This window comes from Enoplosus armatus, chromosome 9, assembly GCF_043641665.1.
Source record: "Enoplosus armatus isolate fEnoArm2 chromosome 9, fEnoArm2.hap1, whole genome shotgun sequence".
NCBI lineage: Eukaryota > Metazoa > Chordata > Actinopteri > Centrarchiformes > Enoplosidae > Enoplosus > Enoplosus armatus.
The window spans coordinates 6426006-6444857 of record NC_092188.1 but is presented as its reverse complement, the minus strand read 5'-3'; the positions used below and the strand labels follow the sequence as shown (position 1 = coordinate 6444857).

Genomic DNA, 18852 nt, shown 5'->3' with positions numbered 1-18852 from the left:
AACGCCAAACAGCCAATGAAATATCAGCAACATTCCTTTCCTCCTCTCTTGGTCCCGCCTTCTCCCCTCTGCAGCCCATACGCCTACAGCAGGGGATCTCCTGTGTGAACGTGGACAATAGCCGCGCGAAAGATGGAGGCATCAGTAGCTGCAGCAGAGCCATCGACAAAGTAAAAGAGCTCCTGGCCGGCAGCAGCAGCTCAGGATTACATCATCAACATGACTGACTAGTCGTGCATTCGCTGTCTGAGCATCCTCTACATTCATGTCTATGGCATGTACGCTACCGTTGCCATGATTCGTCACCAGGGTGTGCACAAGCTTTTGCGATGTGATGTTGTAACCGGCATCTACTAAACAGAAGCCTATTCATGTCTGTGAGTTTTTAAATGAATATTAAAAACTTCAAAACCAAAGTCCATCATTGTGTGGCTAAACACTATTCACACCCACAACAAACACCAAAAAGTCAAGCAGAACTCTATAGAAACGCCTGTCACGAGATCCCAGAGCCTAATGTGACATCTTGTTGCTTGTGTTTTTACTTGGGGGGGAAAAGAAATACCTACACAATTAATCTATTTATCTATCAAAATAGCTGATTCGATGAATTTTCTTTTGATCGACTAATCGATTCAGCTCCAAATCATAATGCGCATGACATGTTTCCATTATAGTGCCATGTGAAAGCTTCAGCATGTGGCTGGAACATACAGGATACAGGTTTTTGGTGTACAATGAGGGCAAAAACCTTTCTACCAGCTAGTTAAAAGGGACAATTCAAGTTAACGTCAGGGTTCATACGACTAGAAAGACAACAAAATGGGACGTCCATTTAAAATACCACATTAAAGATAGCTTTCTCAATTAACTTGCATGTAACAATTCTTCATTTTAAAGCATGCTTTGTGTGTGCATGTGTATTTATGTGCATGTGCCTGAAATGATTGTTATTACTCAAGGGGTACGTGACAACGAAACACAAGCCGCGGCCTCCATTTTGGGCCCCAGCTGTGAAGGAGCCAACATGGCTGAAACAAAGGAAAAGTTGAGTTTGGGAGATTAACAGATTGAAGAATAAGGCTTTGTCAGTGAAATGAGCCAGACCTCAAGCTTTTTAATTAGCATTAAGCTTAAGTGTTTGCCCACCTACTGTTAAAAGCCACCCACTAAGCCGATACATGTGTAAATCTAATCAGGGAGGGAAAGTGACCCAAAAGTCCAGACTCTAATCCTACCTGCAGTGTGCAGATGACAACAGCTGACCAAACAGTGCTGGCAAAAAAATAATAATAATAAATAAATAAAAGCAGGAAGTAACATTTATGGGTTACTGTGTCATTTGAAATGCCTTCATGTTAAACATCACAAATCTTCATCCACACCAGATTAAAAATCTAAATTGAATCTACATTCAACTGATTCTCACCCCCCCAACTCAAACAGGCTGCACTTCCAAGAAAACACCGTTTGAAAGGAGAGAGACAGTGTCTGTTCCAGTGTCTATAGTGTCAGAGTACAAAATGTACAGAAACTAGCAACACAGACAACCTGAACACAAGTAGTAAACAGTCTTTTACGAGGAGTCAAGTTTTAAAATCTGCAGGATTTTTAGATGCAAAAGCAACAAGACAAAAGATTGTTAGAAGCTCACACTTGCAATGGTCACAACGAAAACCTGACAATAAAGATGAAAATTACACAACGAAAATGTTTCCTTACAGACATTTTAAAATCACTGTATTGGTACCAAATGAACAGCCACACTGGCCGATTACAAGACAAACATGCCTGTTTTAATGGGGGGGGGGGGGGGGGGTCTGTACATGGACAATTTGTTCAAGAAATCTGAAGAAATAACAGTAAAATGCTAATCTTACATTAGGCCCCAGTCAGCTGCAGAATATGCCAAAACAAACTCAGTCATGTCTTTTCTTACTTTTGAAAACATCAATGAAACCAGTCGCTCGACGCAGCTCTTCGGTGCGTTTTTCCCTTTAAATTCAAAATTTTCAAAAGCCTCACGGGCCAACATCTTATTCATTTATTATTTACAATTTAAAAAAAAAAAAACTTTGCTATATCAATAAAAGATCCCTCCTACAATCAGCGATCTACAAACCAGACGAACACAAACATTTTTGATGTTTTGTGATGTTTAAAAAAATTGAGGGGGGGGGGGCAAACAAAAACCAGCATTTACCCCCCAAAAAAACCCAATATATCACTTGTGAACACGTGGTTAAACAAAATTCAAGTTTTAAATGACAAAGTAAAGCTAAGAAAGGACAACACAGAGACAATAGGACACTTTTCTTTACACCGGGTGCTAACTGTTGCAAAATCAGCTGTGGACGCGTCTTCCTCGCCGGTCTCTTGTTTATTTATTTATTTATTTATTTATTTGTTCTGTAAAAGTAACAAATGCAAGTCTGAGCGCTTACCTACAGCTGAACTGGGCCTGGACAGTTTTGCTGACGGTCAGTCTGCGATGTGATGGATGGTACTCGGTGTTCGCGATGTAAAGTCTTTATAGGAAGCCGGCACACGTTCTATATGGACGGGGGGTGGGGCACTCCGAGTCCCGCGGCACACGCAAGGCATGCCGGTGTTCATGTGAAATGCATAGACCCCTACGTCGGGGAGAAATGAGCTCGTCCACTTCTTGTGCTGTCATATTACGCGTGTGTTATGTTATGACTACCTGGAGGCCTACATGTCATGTGTACACTATGAAAGCATGGCTTACAGAAAATGCATTTGTTATTTAACAAGACACTAATTTGACAACCTGAAGATTTCGGTTGGTTAGTCTTTGGAAAAACAGTCATGAGGCGTTTTGCATTGCTTGGCTACTGATTATTGTGCTGTTGGGACTAAAAAAGGCATTGTGCAGGCTCTAGGAAAGTGTTTGAGGTTGGTTATACTTGCAGATGTAGAGAAGTGTTTGTTGTCCACATTTGATATGAGGAACATTTCCTTAGTTTCCACAACAGTTTCCTCACATTAGTTGAGATTGAAAGTCCATTCTTGACCTTCGAAGCAGTTGCAGATAAAAGCAATCTTTAAAAGAAGGTCAGTTTTGTGGATGGAGCTTTCATATCACACCGTCTTCCTCGGCAGAAGGAGTTGCACGGTTGTCAAAATCCTGTAAATGTTCTTTCTATCAATCTCAACTTTCAAGCCAATATGGACGAGAAGTCCTCAAAGTGATTAGAAAAAAAAGGACATTTATGTTTGCAATGTATTTTTTGTAATCCTGATTGTCCATACTGTAAATGTACCATGTTGGTCTATTCTGTACACATGACATTTATTGCATGTCTGTTCCTCCTCTGTTGCTCCTCCTGAGGTTTCTTCCATTTTTTCCCTATTAAAGAAGTTTTTTTTGGGGGGGGGGTTTGTTTTTCCTCATCTGAATCGAGGATCTAAGAACAGAGGGTGTCGTATGCTGTATAGATTGTGAAGCCCCTTGAGGAAAATTTGTGACATGTGATATCTGGATATATAAATAAAATTGACTTGACTTGACATTTCCAAAATATAGGCTATCTAAAAGTATAGGATAGGATTGGCAGTTTATTCGTGGAAATGTAGATGTTCAAATTTTTCCTCCATGATTGAGATTGCAGATCTGCGTCTACGTTTCCATGACAACTGGGTGCTGGGCTGACAAACTCCATCTAATGAGGAAGACCATGTGACTTGATCACCCACCACCCTTGTGGAGAGATTGGTGAGTCAATCAGTGTTTCCAAAGCTGTAAAATTGTACCTTAAAAAAAGAAAAGAGAAGAAGGTGCAACAACTTTATTAACAAAACCAGAAATACAGAAAAAAAACAGAAATTACAGAAAAAGAAAGGGATTAAATGCCAGATTAATATATCAAAATAGGAAATTACATCTAAAACCAAAAAAAATTTGAATTGTGTCAATGACTTTTTGTAACATTTCCCATGTGTCTCAGACAACCTTGACCTTTTTGGCTAACTCTTACCTCATTGTGTATTGCTTATTTGGAGAATTTTCACCCATATATTATTGTCACACCTGAATCTTAATGTTAAATAGTCTGGTCAAAGGTTTCAAAACAAAACGCATCATATTTGACCCAGTTTCACAGGCTGTACAAGTTTAAGGAGAGGGAGACCCCTGCTGTCTGGTACCCTGCCTGTTTGCAGTGATGTGGCACCGCCCCCTACTGGTACTTCTGAGCAAAAACACTGAGGCTGGAAAGTCAACAAAGCACTTTAACTCAAGCACTGATTATTATTGAGATATTTTCACCTGAATATTTCAATTTTGTGCAACTTTATAAATCCACTTCACTTTTTCAGAGGGAAACATTGTACTTCAGCATCACTTCAGTCATCTGTTGGCACATACAGAGCATAAAATGAAAAGGTAAGTTCATAAAATATGTGCATTTATTAACTACTTGACAACACCTGTTGTTAAATTATCTCTACTGTAGTTTTACCACAGTGATGTTTCAAATGCAAGACCTTTTTAAAGAGGTTTACATTGTGATTGTTTTCATGTGGTTAAAGGATTTATATAATTTCCAGGACGGGCTTGTTTTTTTAATTTCAAGTCAACCTGCCTCCAGTCAAATACAATTACATTATGACAAAAATGATGTTGTCAAAATATAATATCAACACATCAGCAAGTTGAAAATAAAAGCTGAGCCTAGCGCCACCAACCTCAGTGGTGATAAGGAGAGAAAAAAAAACCCTGAGGTGAGAATTATCTTAAAATGGATGTCCTGCCAAGATGGAGGAGCCTGCAGTGGGTTTGGGATGAGTTGTATCACTACATGAAGGGACACTGCGATGGCCACTGTGTATCTATATGAAACAAGGCTACTTCCATTTTTCCTCGGATGAGGTTTTCATGTCACAACAAAGAAACGCAAAGAAGACATTTTGGACATTTTTAATCAAGAACATTTAGATCAACCACTGAAGTCAGAAAAGCTTCCTTTTCATCTAACAGAAACATAACTTAACATAACTTTTCATCAGATGACCAGGTTCACATCATATGTGTTTTTGGGATGTATCAAACTTTTGACCTAATAACAGTATTTTTTCTGTGGCATTATCAATGACTAGATCTCATGTCAACATACAGTGTTTCAAAGCATTTGGTAAGCAATTCTTTATTAGTTCAACATTAAAATACAAGGATAAAGGATAAATTCCTATTCCCCCTAAAAAAAAATTTAACAATATGCTTTAGCTGCCTTATAATGTTTAAAATCCAACTTGTTCGAAAATATCTATTACTCAGCAGTTTAAAAAAAAAAAAGAATTAGACAAACTAAAAATGCCACGTCTACAAGATATGGACGGTAATCATGTTTGAATTGATATGAATGTGACAACAAGGTTTTGTTACATCAAGTGCAAGCCCAAAACAAAACTATAAATGACATTTGTAATATAAAACTTGGTAAAAAATACTTATTTAAAACTGTACAATCACCAAGTACACAGAGTGAGCACATCAACCATTATTCATTTGGCTTCAGCAGCTTCAGCCTTTGGCTCCTGGGGACAGAAAATAAGAAAGCAGCACGTTACATGCATTGCTTATTTTGGCAGTACGACAGTAAATTCCCCTCTACTGTGATCATCATCATGTTATCATTTCATCCATTTCATCTTAGTTAGTATGCTGCAGGGTGCCTACAAGTTTCATGAAGTCAGACACAGCCTTTTCAGGTCCCATTTAATAAAAAAAAAAAATGGAAAACAATTTACCAACATTGTCAGAGACAGGACTGCATTTATTGACCAAGAACCACAACTTCAGACTTTAATCAAGAGGACTTGAACGTTCAGACATTTTCAGAACTTGCAGACACCTTGTGTTGATTTTCCTGAGCATTCGTTTGATTGGTAGTGTGTTTATTTAGGTTATAATTATAGGTTTGGCTCACAAGACCATGAATTTTTCTAATCATCAGATGCATATTATCCAAAGATCTCTGCATTTCTTCTTACACAGCCTCTAATTAATGTTAAGTAAATCCTACAAAAGGAATTAAAGTTACATCTCTCATGGCAAGCTAGCAGCTGTGTTTTGGTATAGAGAAGTAAAGTAGGAAACATATGTACAGTAGTCAACGGCGAGACACAAACCATTGACGATCCTACAAATACTGAGTTAATTCCTTCATATTAATATAGTTAGGTTATCAGATTCATAACATGTGTTCTTGTCCCCTCAACACTCTTATGATAGGTAACATAACTAAAAACACTGTGCTCTGATAATTTGCCGACATTAATTATTTATTAAACAGCACAAATTACCTGCAAAAAAAGAAAAGAAAAAATATGTTGTGTAAGATGTGTGGCAGAAGCTCTTTGTCATGAAAGAAACAAACCTCAGCCTTGGTGTTCCCATTTTCAGCTTGTTTGGTCTTCTTTGCTTTGGGTGCCCTCTACAAACAACACAACACTCAATTACTAACAGATTAGAGCTTTCCAGATAGTTACAATTATCACATGCTTCAGAATAATGAACAGAATCAAGTGTATGAAAACATCTAAATTGTTTCTCAAAGGTTTTCCCATGTGCCCTGGAACTAGGGCAAACTTAATTTCCCCTCAAGGAACTGAAGGCCATGAATAAGTTTCACATGTGACATACAGCATACAGAGATGTTCTGTTGAGATCAGCTTGTGTTATCAATCAGTTTCATACTTTTGCAACAGCCTTTTTCTTCTCCGCTGTTGCAGGTTTAGGTTTCTGCAAAACAAGGAGAAATATATTTTAAATAGTATGTAACAGTAGATTACACAGCAGAAGAGCATGGGCGACGGTGAAAAATAATGGCAGGTGACAATGAGCATGTTTGTAGTTCTCTAGTTCTCCATCTCTTTGTTTTATATTGTAATCAGAAAAGGTAATAGAAAAACAAGTACGGGATTTTGGTAAATTGATATAGAATGTAGCATGTATGTGCTATGCAAATAGACAGACAGTGGGTTTATGCACATTTCAATTTCAAGGTTTAAATTAATCCCCAGATGAAGCTGGTGTTGGGACACATACGTTTTGGATGAGGAACAAGATGAATCAAAAAAAGAGCAAGAAAAAAGCAAAATAGCAGTCCTTAAAATTAATTGATTGACTGTCTTTCTAAGAACTTACCCTTGCTAGACGCTCGGAAATTCTTCTCTCCTATTGAGATAGTAGGGGGGTAAAAATCAGTAATAATTGCAGTTGTAACAAAATATGATATTCACATGGGCATCGGATGACAAAAAGAAAACCACAATCTACCTAATATTACATTAAAGCAGCATTTAACCACAAATCTTAACTAACTATTCATCTACTGAAGTAAAATACAATCTATATTAATTCATGAGGATGTGCAGGTGTCCAATATTCTTGCAATAACAGAGCATTAATATAATATGAATAATGTAAACAAACAAGTTTTACAAACCTCAGGAGGGACAGTTTTCTGAAAGACAAAGAATAAAGAAACAATATTACAATTTGAGTATTATACATGACAACTCATAATAACTCAAAACAACAATATGATCTTAAAATCAATTACAATTACAACCATTTGTGCAGAGATGGTCTTGCACTGGCAGAAAAAAAGAAACTCAAGACCTAAAGACTAATTAGAAAATTTAATTAATTTTTTTTTGAACATCTTCCCGCCCATATTTGAATTCAAATTTAGGCTGTCCTGTCACCATGACACCGCCTTGGCGCCCTGACAGCTTCCTTTGTTTTGTATCAGTGCGCGCCGACAGACAGCTGTTGGGAAACTGATAAGATTACTACTTTACTAATCTGTAGCTACCGCCATATGATAGATGCAGCCAGACGCAGGCCTGCAGAGATTGCAAACAATTTACAATTACATTTCAGTTGTGCTTTCATAAATAAATCGTTTTTATTTTTTTTATATACATTTTTCAAAACGTCAAATTGCTATGTTTATAAATAGCACACGCCGCTACAGGATGTGTAATCCGACACGGAAAATTAACTTTAGTCTTAATCAAACAAACTATTCATAATTGAGACAAACCATATTAAATATTTCGCATGGCTGCATTTGTTCATTTACTGAAACGCACTGGTATACAGTTACATTAATTACAGCAGAGTTAGATGTTTAAAGGTCATTGTTGATTTAATTCCAACTAGATGACGAGATATTAAACCGGTTCTGAATCAACATGCATAAACATGCCTGACTTTTCTTATTCAAAACAGAGTAAAAAAAAAAAAAAATTAAAATAACTCCCCCCTCCCCCAACTCCTTCCTCAAATTTGCAGGTTGTGCTTGAACTTATTTTGATTGCTACATATCCACGCAGCATTAGTTAATTTAGATCACAAGTAATGCATTCTTATTAACCTGATAGCTAACTGCACATTTACAGCGCTTATCGAAAAGTTTGCTGTTGGGGGGTTAACCTGTCAAGATTTCCCCCCAACCTCCTGTCAAAGAGGGAAAAGACGAACGGTCAACGGTGCAGTTTTGCACAGCGCAATGTCAACGGCTGCACTCGTCAGGGCTTTGGCGCAGGACGTGAAAATATAATTATGTACGTTCTTCTTAAATCGTCTATAACGGATTAAGAGATATTTTCCGTTCCTGCCTAGAAAACAAACTTCGACAAATGGGAGGGTGCCTGGACAGGTCTCTGCCGTCGGACCGCCATGGCTGTAATGTCTGTTAGGGATGATGACGTTCCTCTGATGCAGAAATATCAAACGCAGCCTGACGTTAACCTCAAGTTAACAGCACGACCCTAATGCATTTAGTTAAAAAATAAAATAAAATAAAAATCTTACCTTCGTTTTGCCCATGTTGTTGATAGGAAATGAACAGAAAGCTCAAAAATATAACCGTAAAAACGGGCTTTTTTTCGGAGAGATAAGGGACGACAACCGACCAGTTGCCGAGGAAAATGGCGAATGTATAATGCAAACGAATGTTTTTGTAGTTTATACACTGAAATATAAGAACGAAACCGGTTTGAACCAGTTTTGTATTTCGATGTCTGTCATTGGATGCAAATACATCACGTGCTCCCAGGCACCACCCATTTGTTAAAGAGGCAGGAAGTAGACTGGGAGATACTGACCAATGCCGCAGGGGGGCGCTGTATCGAATGTTTCTGATCGATTAAGGTTGTGATCGAAAAAGAGCAGTGCATTATAGCTAATGGTTGGTCCAGTTCACGGCTTTTCTTTCAGTGGTGGGAGGTAACTAAGTACAATTACTCAAGTACTGTACTTAAGTACAGTTTTGAGGTATTTGACTATTTTCCATTTCATGCTACTCTATACTTAAACTTAACTACATTTCAGAGGGAAATATTGTACTTTTTACTCCACTCCTTTAATCCAACAATATAATATATGTGATTCTGAAATTGACCATTATTGAGTGTTTTTACCTACTTGCTGCTAATATTTATGTGCTTTTACTTGTAATGGAGTATAATTAAAATGTGGAAGATCTCAACATTCCTTCATTGTATAAAGGGGACACTGGCTGTGTTAAGATTGCCTCTTTACTTCAGTTACTTTTGTTAGAAGGCTGTCCCCAATGGAAGGAGATTTTACATCATGAGTAACACGGTCAGAATCAAGAGGAAGAATACAATGAATACTTGGATTGTGCTTCTAAAATGTAAGTTTTTTCCCTCTATACTTGCTTATTTATATTTTGGTATGTATGTCTTTCTTTTCTTTTTCTTTTTTTTAGCAGTACTGTTGTATTACTGGTGAACTGATTTTCCCAAATTAACAAAAGCCAATAAACAGTGTTAAAATGTGTTAGATCACTGACAGTGAGTCATAGTTTACCCACCTTTATATGTACATTACAATTACTAGCTTAATATTTGCTTTGAACAAAACAGCAACTCTATACATTCATATTAATTTAATATATGCAATAAATAACCTAATCTGTATATTTACCATGTCAATTAGTGGAAAGGCCCAATACTTCAATACTTAATCCAACAGTTAGTCGTTGAAATGTAATTTAGTTGCAATGGCTTTGTGGGCTGAAAGCTTTCCAGTTGTAGAAAGACCTCTAATCAAAGATGCTATACACACCAGCAGCATGGACCTTACAAAAGGGATAATTCTCTGCCACACAAGTTAAGACATTAGAAACCAATATATCAAAAGCCAAATGGAGGCAGGAACTGGGGTAAACTGGCAAAAGACAGCAATAATATTGACATGTGGTAGGTAAGTACAAAGGATTGAATCACACATCATTTCATCATATCTGACATATAGTTATCACTTTATTCTGTTTAAGAAAGCTGGTCAAAATCTAGTTACGTCATTAACATCACACTCAACAAACATCACTTCCCTTAGGCCTCAACAAAAATGCAAAACTGGACTGATTTATATCAATCTGGACGACTGCTTTGGAAACATTTCCAAAACACAGAGTCCCTGGGTTTCACTCATATAATGTGATCTTCCAATCAATGGCATGCATTTGACAGACAATTTACACAATTATTTAACTACATCTTGACCAGACATTTCCACGTATTAGACTTTTTTTTTTTTTTTAAATCTACAATCATAAATATCAATTATTCTACAGCCCCATAGGGGTAAAATTTCCTTATCATCTTGTACAAGTCAGTAACACAATGAAACCGTTCCCTGTTACTTTTCACTCTTCCCTTTTCCACTGAAGCCCTTTTGAGAAGAGGACAGGAGAGGTTTCATCCCCACTTCAACATGGGGTTTGTTCTTCAGAGCCTTTTTAGGCCAAGATGGCTTCGCTCGATAAGTCATTAAAGAAAGAGTCCCTCTTGTGCTTCAGTGCGTCTAGGAAGTCCTGAATTCGTTCTTCCCGGCAGGTGGTGTAGTGCAGCAGTGCCTCTTGTCTTCTCTGGGCGTTGGCAGGCTTTCCATTCCCATGATGCTGCAGGTGCTCTGCTACACATGCACGATCTGCCTCCAGCTGCAGTAAGGCCTGATGATCTCGATGGAGGTCTCTGGCTTTCTAAAACACAACACACATTCAATTTCCAGTTAGTCATGTAAAGTAGGAATTGCTTTAATTTAAAGAAATTTGTCCTTATGTGTTTTGATGACAATAATGTAGATGTATATTGAAATCACAATACTCACATTACATGCATAAACATGCATAACAGACAGTACACGTTATGTGACAGCTGATGGGTGATACACACTTACTAAGAAATACTGGCCCAAGATATTTACCTTGTCTTTGAAAAAAGTGGCACTGCTAAATTGACTCATTCAGGGTTTATTTGGTATAAATATTTAGGATATTTGGTAGTAAAAAAAAGTCTATGCTGAAGCCATAAAGACGAGGCAATAAGGTTATCACAGCCTGTGCTGCTTTGTAACAACACATGCAATAGTTTTTAATTAAAAAAATAAAAATGATTTGTGCCAGAATAAACGATAGTGTGACATGCAGTGGTTGGACAAAAAAAACACCATATAATACAATAACCCTGCAGTAAATATCCATTTGACAAAGCTGGCAGTGCTTGTTGAGATCTGTTGTCTGAGTTGTTGATTCAGTCACTTTTGAGGCAATACTTTGATATAACAAATCCCCCATTAAGTATCTTTCAATGATGTTGATGAATACATCTGTGTCCAGTTATTCCTCATTTGCCAAAACAGTTTTCCTGCATTTCCTGCAGGAATATGTTCTCATGATTTTTATGTGTCTCTTCCTTCTACATTGCATAGTTTTTTGTGATGAGCCAACAAGTCGCACAGCCAATACTTACATCGTCATTATTACAATAGTAACAAAAGAGTCCTGATTGGGATTGGTACTGACCATTTTTATTGGTGAGTTTTCAAATCAACATATGACATCCTACTGTGGTTCAAGGAGGCCAGACTCAGGAGACAGAGTAGGCTACTGGCTGCACCACTTGTAAACAATGCAACATTTTAAAAAGTGGCAAGGGAATGCAGTGTTCATGTGTTAGCATATTGCAAAGACAGGAAAACTGCAATGGCAACAGGGAGCTAAAGTCACACAGATCCTCAGCTACACATTTGCTTTATTACACTACAGTCTCAGAAATGACAGAGTTGAATCAATCCCTTTGGCAGGGTCATTTACTGAAAGGCACTGTATTCTGAGATGTTCTTGTTATTCCTATTCTTCCTGTATACCCTTTCAAATGCAGAGTCCTATATTAGTCACAACAAACAAGTTGCGCCTCAATATCAGCCTCACCTGAATGGATTTGTGATTTAGCTGAAATTGAAGAATGGCCTCACACAGGTTCCAGAATGAGTACTCCGGCCACAGAACTGACTGAAACACTAGACAGGAGTGGGACGTCTGCAGAGTGGAAGATAAAAGAAAATCAATACAAGTCTCAGAGGAGAAGCTGGAAAGTGTTTGACAATATGATCAAATCATTAAAAATGAAGTCTATTTGGTTAAGACTGTCTATCATAGATTGCACCTCTAGTTTGGTGGACAATACTTTGTTGTTACAGGCATAAAAGCAGCAGTTTCAAATGTTATGCGATAGTCAGCGTTTCTTAGAGAAGTCTTATGATCTAAAGTGTGGTTGATATTAAAGAGAAATCCCCAGTTTCATTACTGTCTTAATAAGGTAAGACAGCTGAGTGAGATATTCTTTGTTGGCATCAAAGACAAATTTGGGGCAATGTCTACATAAACTAAAAGCCTTGTTTAAAAGCATGTTTGCAGGTGAATACAAGCAAAATAACCTGAAATACAAGTATAACTGCCAGTATTACAGCTGCTGCGCCTGTTTCAGAAAAAAATGTAATTACTCCAAACATGCAGTGATCACCAAACACTTTAGGGTTTTCAAAGTTTAAGTACAATCCCTCAAGGGGCATATTGAAGACGACTACTCTCATCTTCAATTGTGGTCATTTTTCCATGCAGTCATTTTCATCCTCACCTGCCAAAGAAGGAAGTCGCTGAGGCGCACCTCTCCAGAGGTGCGGATGAGCAGATCAGGATTGGGAGAATTATTGCTGTACAAACACTCACTTAGCAAGGCCTCTGAAACATCACTGAGCACAAAAAAACAACACAAACACAGCTAGTTAAAGCAATAGCTCCCCAGGTTAACTTCTTATAGTCTATGTTGCATTATAGATGTTGGTAGGACGTCAACAAGACCGACTCAGTATTGTCTTGGTCGTTTTTGCTACCTGGCTTTGATCAGGCCCTGCTCCACTCCCCAAGCCATTTCTCTGACCGCATTGGTGATTTCATATCTTGACGTGTAGGCAAAACACACATTCAGGAAACATCTGCAAAACAAGCATTTGTATATCTGTGGTCATTTATACTGTATAATATAAAATCTGTTTATGTCATATGGATAGTATAGTGGTAAAATTGAGTCACTAATGATGAGGGTCAAAGAGGGAGGCGTACAAATTAATAAAACACATACTTATTGTGCGCCTTGGTTGTGACCACAGCTTTGGCAATAAGTTGCTGAAGGTCAAGTGGCAGCATATTCAAGTCACCCAGCACCCGGATACACACACCATGCTTCTCCAGATTGTCCCTAAAGAAGGTGAGACGCAAGAGAGGTATATAGCGGAGTAGAAAAGTCAAGAAAAACATGAAGAAGAACAGGGAGAACAAGGAGACTAGTCCATTCATACAAGGCTGCTGAAACGTGTCCGTCTGCATTTCGCAAAGGTGCCAACACATAGGAATTTCCACTGAGCAGTCAGTGAGTACAGTTTCCCTGAAGCAGTCGGCAGTCCAAAGTCTTGTGTAAAGATGGCTTGTCAAGTGTTGGTGTTGAACACAATAACACTAACCACCGTCCATCATAAACCAATGGACAGCAACCTTGTAGTGTCTTGATACACATATTGAAAAGGTGAAGTAGTTACATAAAATGTTATCGGTATCAGATTATGTCCAATATGTCACAACAATATGATGATATATTTTCTACAGTGTTACTGATGTTGAGAAATTTTTAATTTTGGTAATTGAAGAACAGAGATGAGGTGGGGTGAGTGGCAAGCACCAAAGCATCAAGCAAATATATTCCAAAACAAGCCTAAATTTCAGCCTTTATATGTTTTTAACAAAACTACATACTAATTGACATGAAGAACTGTCTGACAACCCAAGAAAAATCTTTTCTTGCACCAACATCTAGTGGCCATTTGTGGAACTGCGGCTTAACGCGCCTCCATATTAGCTTTAACACTCACTGCTTTAACACTGTTGATTGATTTAAAGTGTTTTTGGACATCTATACTTGCACCAAGGGCCATAATTACAGTATTATTTCAGGCAAAATCTACAGTTGCAAACTAGATATTCTCGTGTAATCCTCAGTAAAATAGCAATGGAATCAATTGATATTGTGCACTCCTATTTATAAGTCCGCTTTTCTTCCTCTTGGCCATTCTGGCATCAGTCCACAGTGTATCTTCCTCATTGGCCAATGCAGTGGTGTTTCTGTGTCAGTGTTGTCAACTGATGTCGTATCCAGCTGCAGCAAAAATTCCAATATTTCCTCAGTGGAGATCCTTTGAAATGCAACTGTAAACTATGTTGATTTAAAACCATTTAACAGCCCGTTTGAAAAAGTTCTTGTTACAGTGGGTTACTTACTACCCTTCTAAAGCCCAGTGCCAGACCTGAAATCGAAACACGTCTTGCAAAGACACCTAACTTACTTTGACTAACCAGCAGTGCTCAAGCACTGCATTTGGTTCCTCTTTACTTTAAGGAAGCTATGAATCATATGATGAATAAACTTGTCCCACAAGCAACAGCAAAGCGAAAGACTAATTTTTACTTTTTTCCTTTAGAATCCTTAACTTGAAACTCACCGTTCCTCCAACAGCCGCTCAAATTTCTGCTTGGCCAGCTCAATCAGCCCAGCCACCTCGTCTTTAGAGCGCTTGAAGTTCTCGATGCTGAAGGCGTAAACTGTCACCTCTTGGATGTTCAGATGCTTACACCAACGTAATGTCTGGTGTGGAAGGGGCAAGGGGTTACACACACAAGAGCATCCTATTTTATGCCAAGATTACACGTGTTTGAGAAGACAACGCACCTCTGCCAGCTTGTTGAAGCCCTGCATATGCCCTTCCTGGCGCTCCATGTTTTTCTTACGTGCAAAGCGACGGTTACCATCCATGATGAAGGCCACATGTTTAGGCATGGGTCCAGCCTGGGAGACACAGTGCAGATCAGAGGAGTCAGGAGAGATGTGGGTTATACTGACAGAGACATTATAAGTAATATTAATAATACAGTTGTATAGAGCGGAAATGATTAATTGATCAAGAGAAAAGTAATACGGCAACATGTGAAGATTTCCTTGTGTTTTATGATAGGACACTGATTATCTTTGTTAAGTGTTAAGTTTCATTCTTGACCTTAGCATTTTGAGCAAGTAGGACTTTGAAAAACACAAGGTCCATTTACAAGTTTTTTCAGAGCTTTCAACTGCATGTCACGGTCTTAATGAGTGGATCAGCCCTTCAGTGGTGCCGATTGTCTTTGGGTGAAAGAAAGCAGCCCTAGTTTGTACCTCTCATGTAATGCCATTACATTCAAGTCACAGGGCTGAGCATCCGTATTTTTGAGAAAAAGAAATAGCTGGAGATCTTTGAAAAACCCAGAACGTTGTGTAACCACACGTAACACTGTTCTAGAGGTATTTCCAAAAGACTCTTCTACCTATAAATGAAAGAAATATTCCATCTGCAGTATGATAATAACGGCTTTTAACCCAGAAGAAGAAGAATATAGAAGAATATAACCCATTATCTTCTATGACAATATAAAATAATACAATGCAACATCAATATAGACAAATATAACATATACTAAGAACTATTTTGTTTCAGGTCGTACAGATTGTGCAAGGAGATTTCCAGCTACTATCTTTGTTCAAATTTCGAAAACAGAGACACTTGAAGAAAGACACAATGAAAAATCTTATTTTGCAGTGAATTTAATATTTCGCCATCTGGATGGAAATACCTCCAGAGCTGCGGTAAGTGTAGTTTAATGACCATTCTTTTCAAACATCTGTAAGTATTTCTTTTTGGATTTGAAATAGATGCTGTATGACTCAGTGGCAAATACAAGAGAGGCAAACTAAGGCTCGTCAAAGAGGTATATAAGAACATACAGATTTAGGCTTACCTTCAGGATATTCGCTGAAATCTTTTCAAGCAGGTTTAATTCACCTTCCCTTATCCACGACATTTTCGGACTTTAAACGGTCTAAAAATAAACGATCAAAATGGCTTTAAAAAACGTTTATGACTGTCAACCTTACAACCCATCCTACACTTGACAGAAAAAAATACCAAGTTACTGTTTATACGACAAGAAAAGCATCCGAATGTCTTTTTAACGTGTCATTAAAAAATACATCTCATCTTAGTAGCAGCAACTGCTGGATTTCTCCGTTAACTGTCAGCCTGGCTCACGAGACATGCAATGAACTTAACAGCTATGAGGCTATAAACGCCTGAACTTAACCACACATCGTGCAGAAAACACCCACTGTTCATGGAAACTGCTTTATTCATTCAAACTATTGAAGCACACGCTGTACTACTCGCAAAATTACTATAATTTTATCACATATCACAGACCTTCCAACTCACAGCTTTTACGATGACGATCGCTTCCGCATTGGAGTAAAGTGACGCAACCGCACGATGACGACTTCCTGTCAGAGGTTGGTAGATTTTTAAAGTATGTGGATCTGCGCGTTCATTCTGGTGTATATATATATATATATATATACATATACAAGTAAAAGTCCTGGATTTAAAATCTTACTGAAGTAAAAGTACAGAAGTACTATCTGCGAAATAAAGAAACAAAAGTAAAAGTACTCATAAAGCAGAAAAACTCGTCCTGTGAGTGTTATATTAGGCCTATTATATTATTGCATTACTGAAGCATTAATGTGCACGTAGCATTTTACTGTTAGCTAGTCGAGGTTGAGGTAATTTTACTACTTTATATTTTGCTAGGTGGTTTAATCTTTAACAATAAATCATATTTCATCAGTGATTATATGTTTTTTGTGTTATTCTTCTTTCAGTAAACTAACTACCAGTCAAAGTAAAACGGTACAATATTTCCTACTGAAATGTAGTGAACTTGAAGTATAAAGTAGCATAAAAATGGAAATACTACTCTGTACTTATGTGTGGGTGGATAACTCTGTCATGTAAAGAATGTGTGCAGACAAACAGTGTATGGTGACCCAAAGTGTCAAAATGAATTAGACATTATAAAATAAATAATAATATGAATTAATACTGAAATAAGTACTCTATTAATCGATTGATGGAAAATGTATCTGCAACTTTGATAATCAATTAAACTTTGAGCTCATTTTTTTCAAGAACATTCCCCAGTTTCAGCTTCTCATGTAATAGTAAATCAATAATCTTTGGGTTTTGGACTGTTAGTCAGACAAAACAAGCATTTGGTTTTAACTGGGGCTTTAGGAAACATTTTTTACTGTTTTCTGACATTTCGTAGACCACAAATTAATTGATTCTTCAAGAAAAGAATCTGCTTATTAATCGATACTTGAATTTGATGATTACCGTCATAATAAATAATTAAAAACTCAGCTCATTATTATGAAATGCTATTTCATTCTGCTTGTTTTAGAAGTTTATTGCATTTATTTCACCATGTTATTTTACTGAAGAAAGTTGATGTTGATATCCAGAAGACAGTCATTGAGGTCTGTTAGTTGTTGTGATTATTAAAGCCCAGGGGACAAATAATCCCCTATGAACCCCCTATTATCCCCTACAGAATAAAAAAAAAAGAGTGTCATTAGCATAACAACAAAAAGAGAGGTTGCGTTTTTGGGTAATGTGACGTAACAGGAGCATATAGATGAGACCAAGTATAGAACTTTGGGGAGCAGGAGGTGAAAGTTGAGGGTGGGGCTGAGTTGCTAATGAAGACAGTGAAGGATCTGTTGGATAAATATGAAGAAAACCAGTGTACCATCTATGGACGTCAAAGGTTGCGCTGGGCTTAGGTCTAACAAGAAAAGTTTAGTTTAGTTTAGTTTATTTGCACACACAAAACATAATGCATGAGAGGATGTGAGGATAGTGCCAGTGAGATAAAAAAACAACAACAACAAAAAAATGAAACACATTAGTTAAACAAAAAGAAACAGAAAAAGTCATACGACTGGTTAGGTTCATCAAATAAGCTTCAAGCTGCAATTACTGACCTGCAATAGACTCTTATACAAATTTAAAATATTCTGAATTGTTACACAATGTTATGGTTGTATGTTCTGTGTCTAGTTAGAATTATTCCATAAAGTCTTGTCTCTTCATCACATTTTGAACTCGCTGGGTCATAACAGAGAGCCTGCCATGACACTTGTCCATATTTGCATATCTGCAGTGTAGTTCCGCCTTTAACCTCTGGGGTGTGACAGCAAGTTCATCAACAGTTCCTTTGCACTTTTTAATGGCAAAGAAGAAGTTTCAGATTTTTTGGGGGGGTGAGGGGCTGGCCTTTTTTTTGTTCCGCTGGAGAATCCTGTTTGAACGGTGAGCAGGAGCACAACAGACCGACAAGAAATCTCAGCGCCACGGACAATCGGCGAAATCACGGTGCCGGGAGGGACCACACTGCCCCGCGAAGGAAGAGTGTTTAGAAATAAGACACTATCTCCCCCCAGCTCTGTTACTAGCTCCAGGGTCAACGGGCAGATAAGCAACTGCCAGCTATCGTCGTTAGCCTCAACTCCTCTGCGGGTCTGGGGGGGTTCTGG

General features: G+C 37.8%; 1 protein-coding gene and 1 long non-coding RNA gene across 2 annotated transcripts; both read right to left on the bottom strand.

Annotated features, from left to right (window-relative positions):
* Positions 1–4923: 4923 nt before the first annotated feature.
* Positions 4924–9033, bottom strand: LOC139290487 (uncharacterized). Its single transcript, XR_011597538.1, has 6 exons — positions 8846–9033; positions 7470–7487; positions 7169–7198; positions 6719–6763; positions 6399–6455; positions 4924–5556 (listed from the first exon to the last, which is right to left on the bottom strand). It is a non-coding gene; the product is annotated as an uncharacterized lncRNA (long non-coding RNA).
* A 1275-nt stretch (positions 9034–10308) lies between these two features.
* dhdds (dehydrodolichyl diphosphate synthase) lies at positions 10309–16283 on the bottom strand. The gene is made up of 8 exons (XM_070912404.1): positions 16221–16283; positions 15121–15237; positions 14894–15036; positions 13483–13599; positions 13235–13336; positions 12979–13093; positions 12273–12380; positions 10309–11042 (listed from the first exon to the last, which is right to left on the bottom strand). Exons 1-8 carry the CDS (start codon positions 16281–16283, stop codon positions 10800–10802), a joined length of 1008 nt encoding a protein of 335 aa, XP_070768505.1. The 3' UTR covers positions 10309–10799.
* Positions 16284–18852: the final 2569 nt, after the last annotated feature.

Excerpts from the sequence above, each read along its gene's own strand:
- dhdds (XM_070912404.1), bottom strand. The coding sequence starts at position 16,283 with ATGTCGTGGATAAGGGAAGGTGAATTAAACCTGCTTGAAAAGATTTCA. Across the intron at positions 13,600-14,893 it reads GAGCGGCTGTTGGAGGAACG|GGACAATCTGGAGAAGCATG; the intron begins GTGAGTTTCAAG and ends CACCTTCTTTAG. Across the intron at positions 12,381-12,978 it reads GCGACTTCCTTCTTTGGCAG|ACGTCCCACTCCTGTCTAGT; the intron begins GTGAGGATGAAA and ends TCCACTCTGCAG.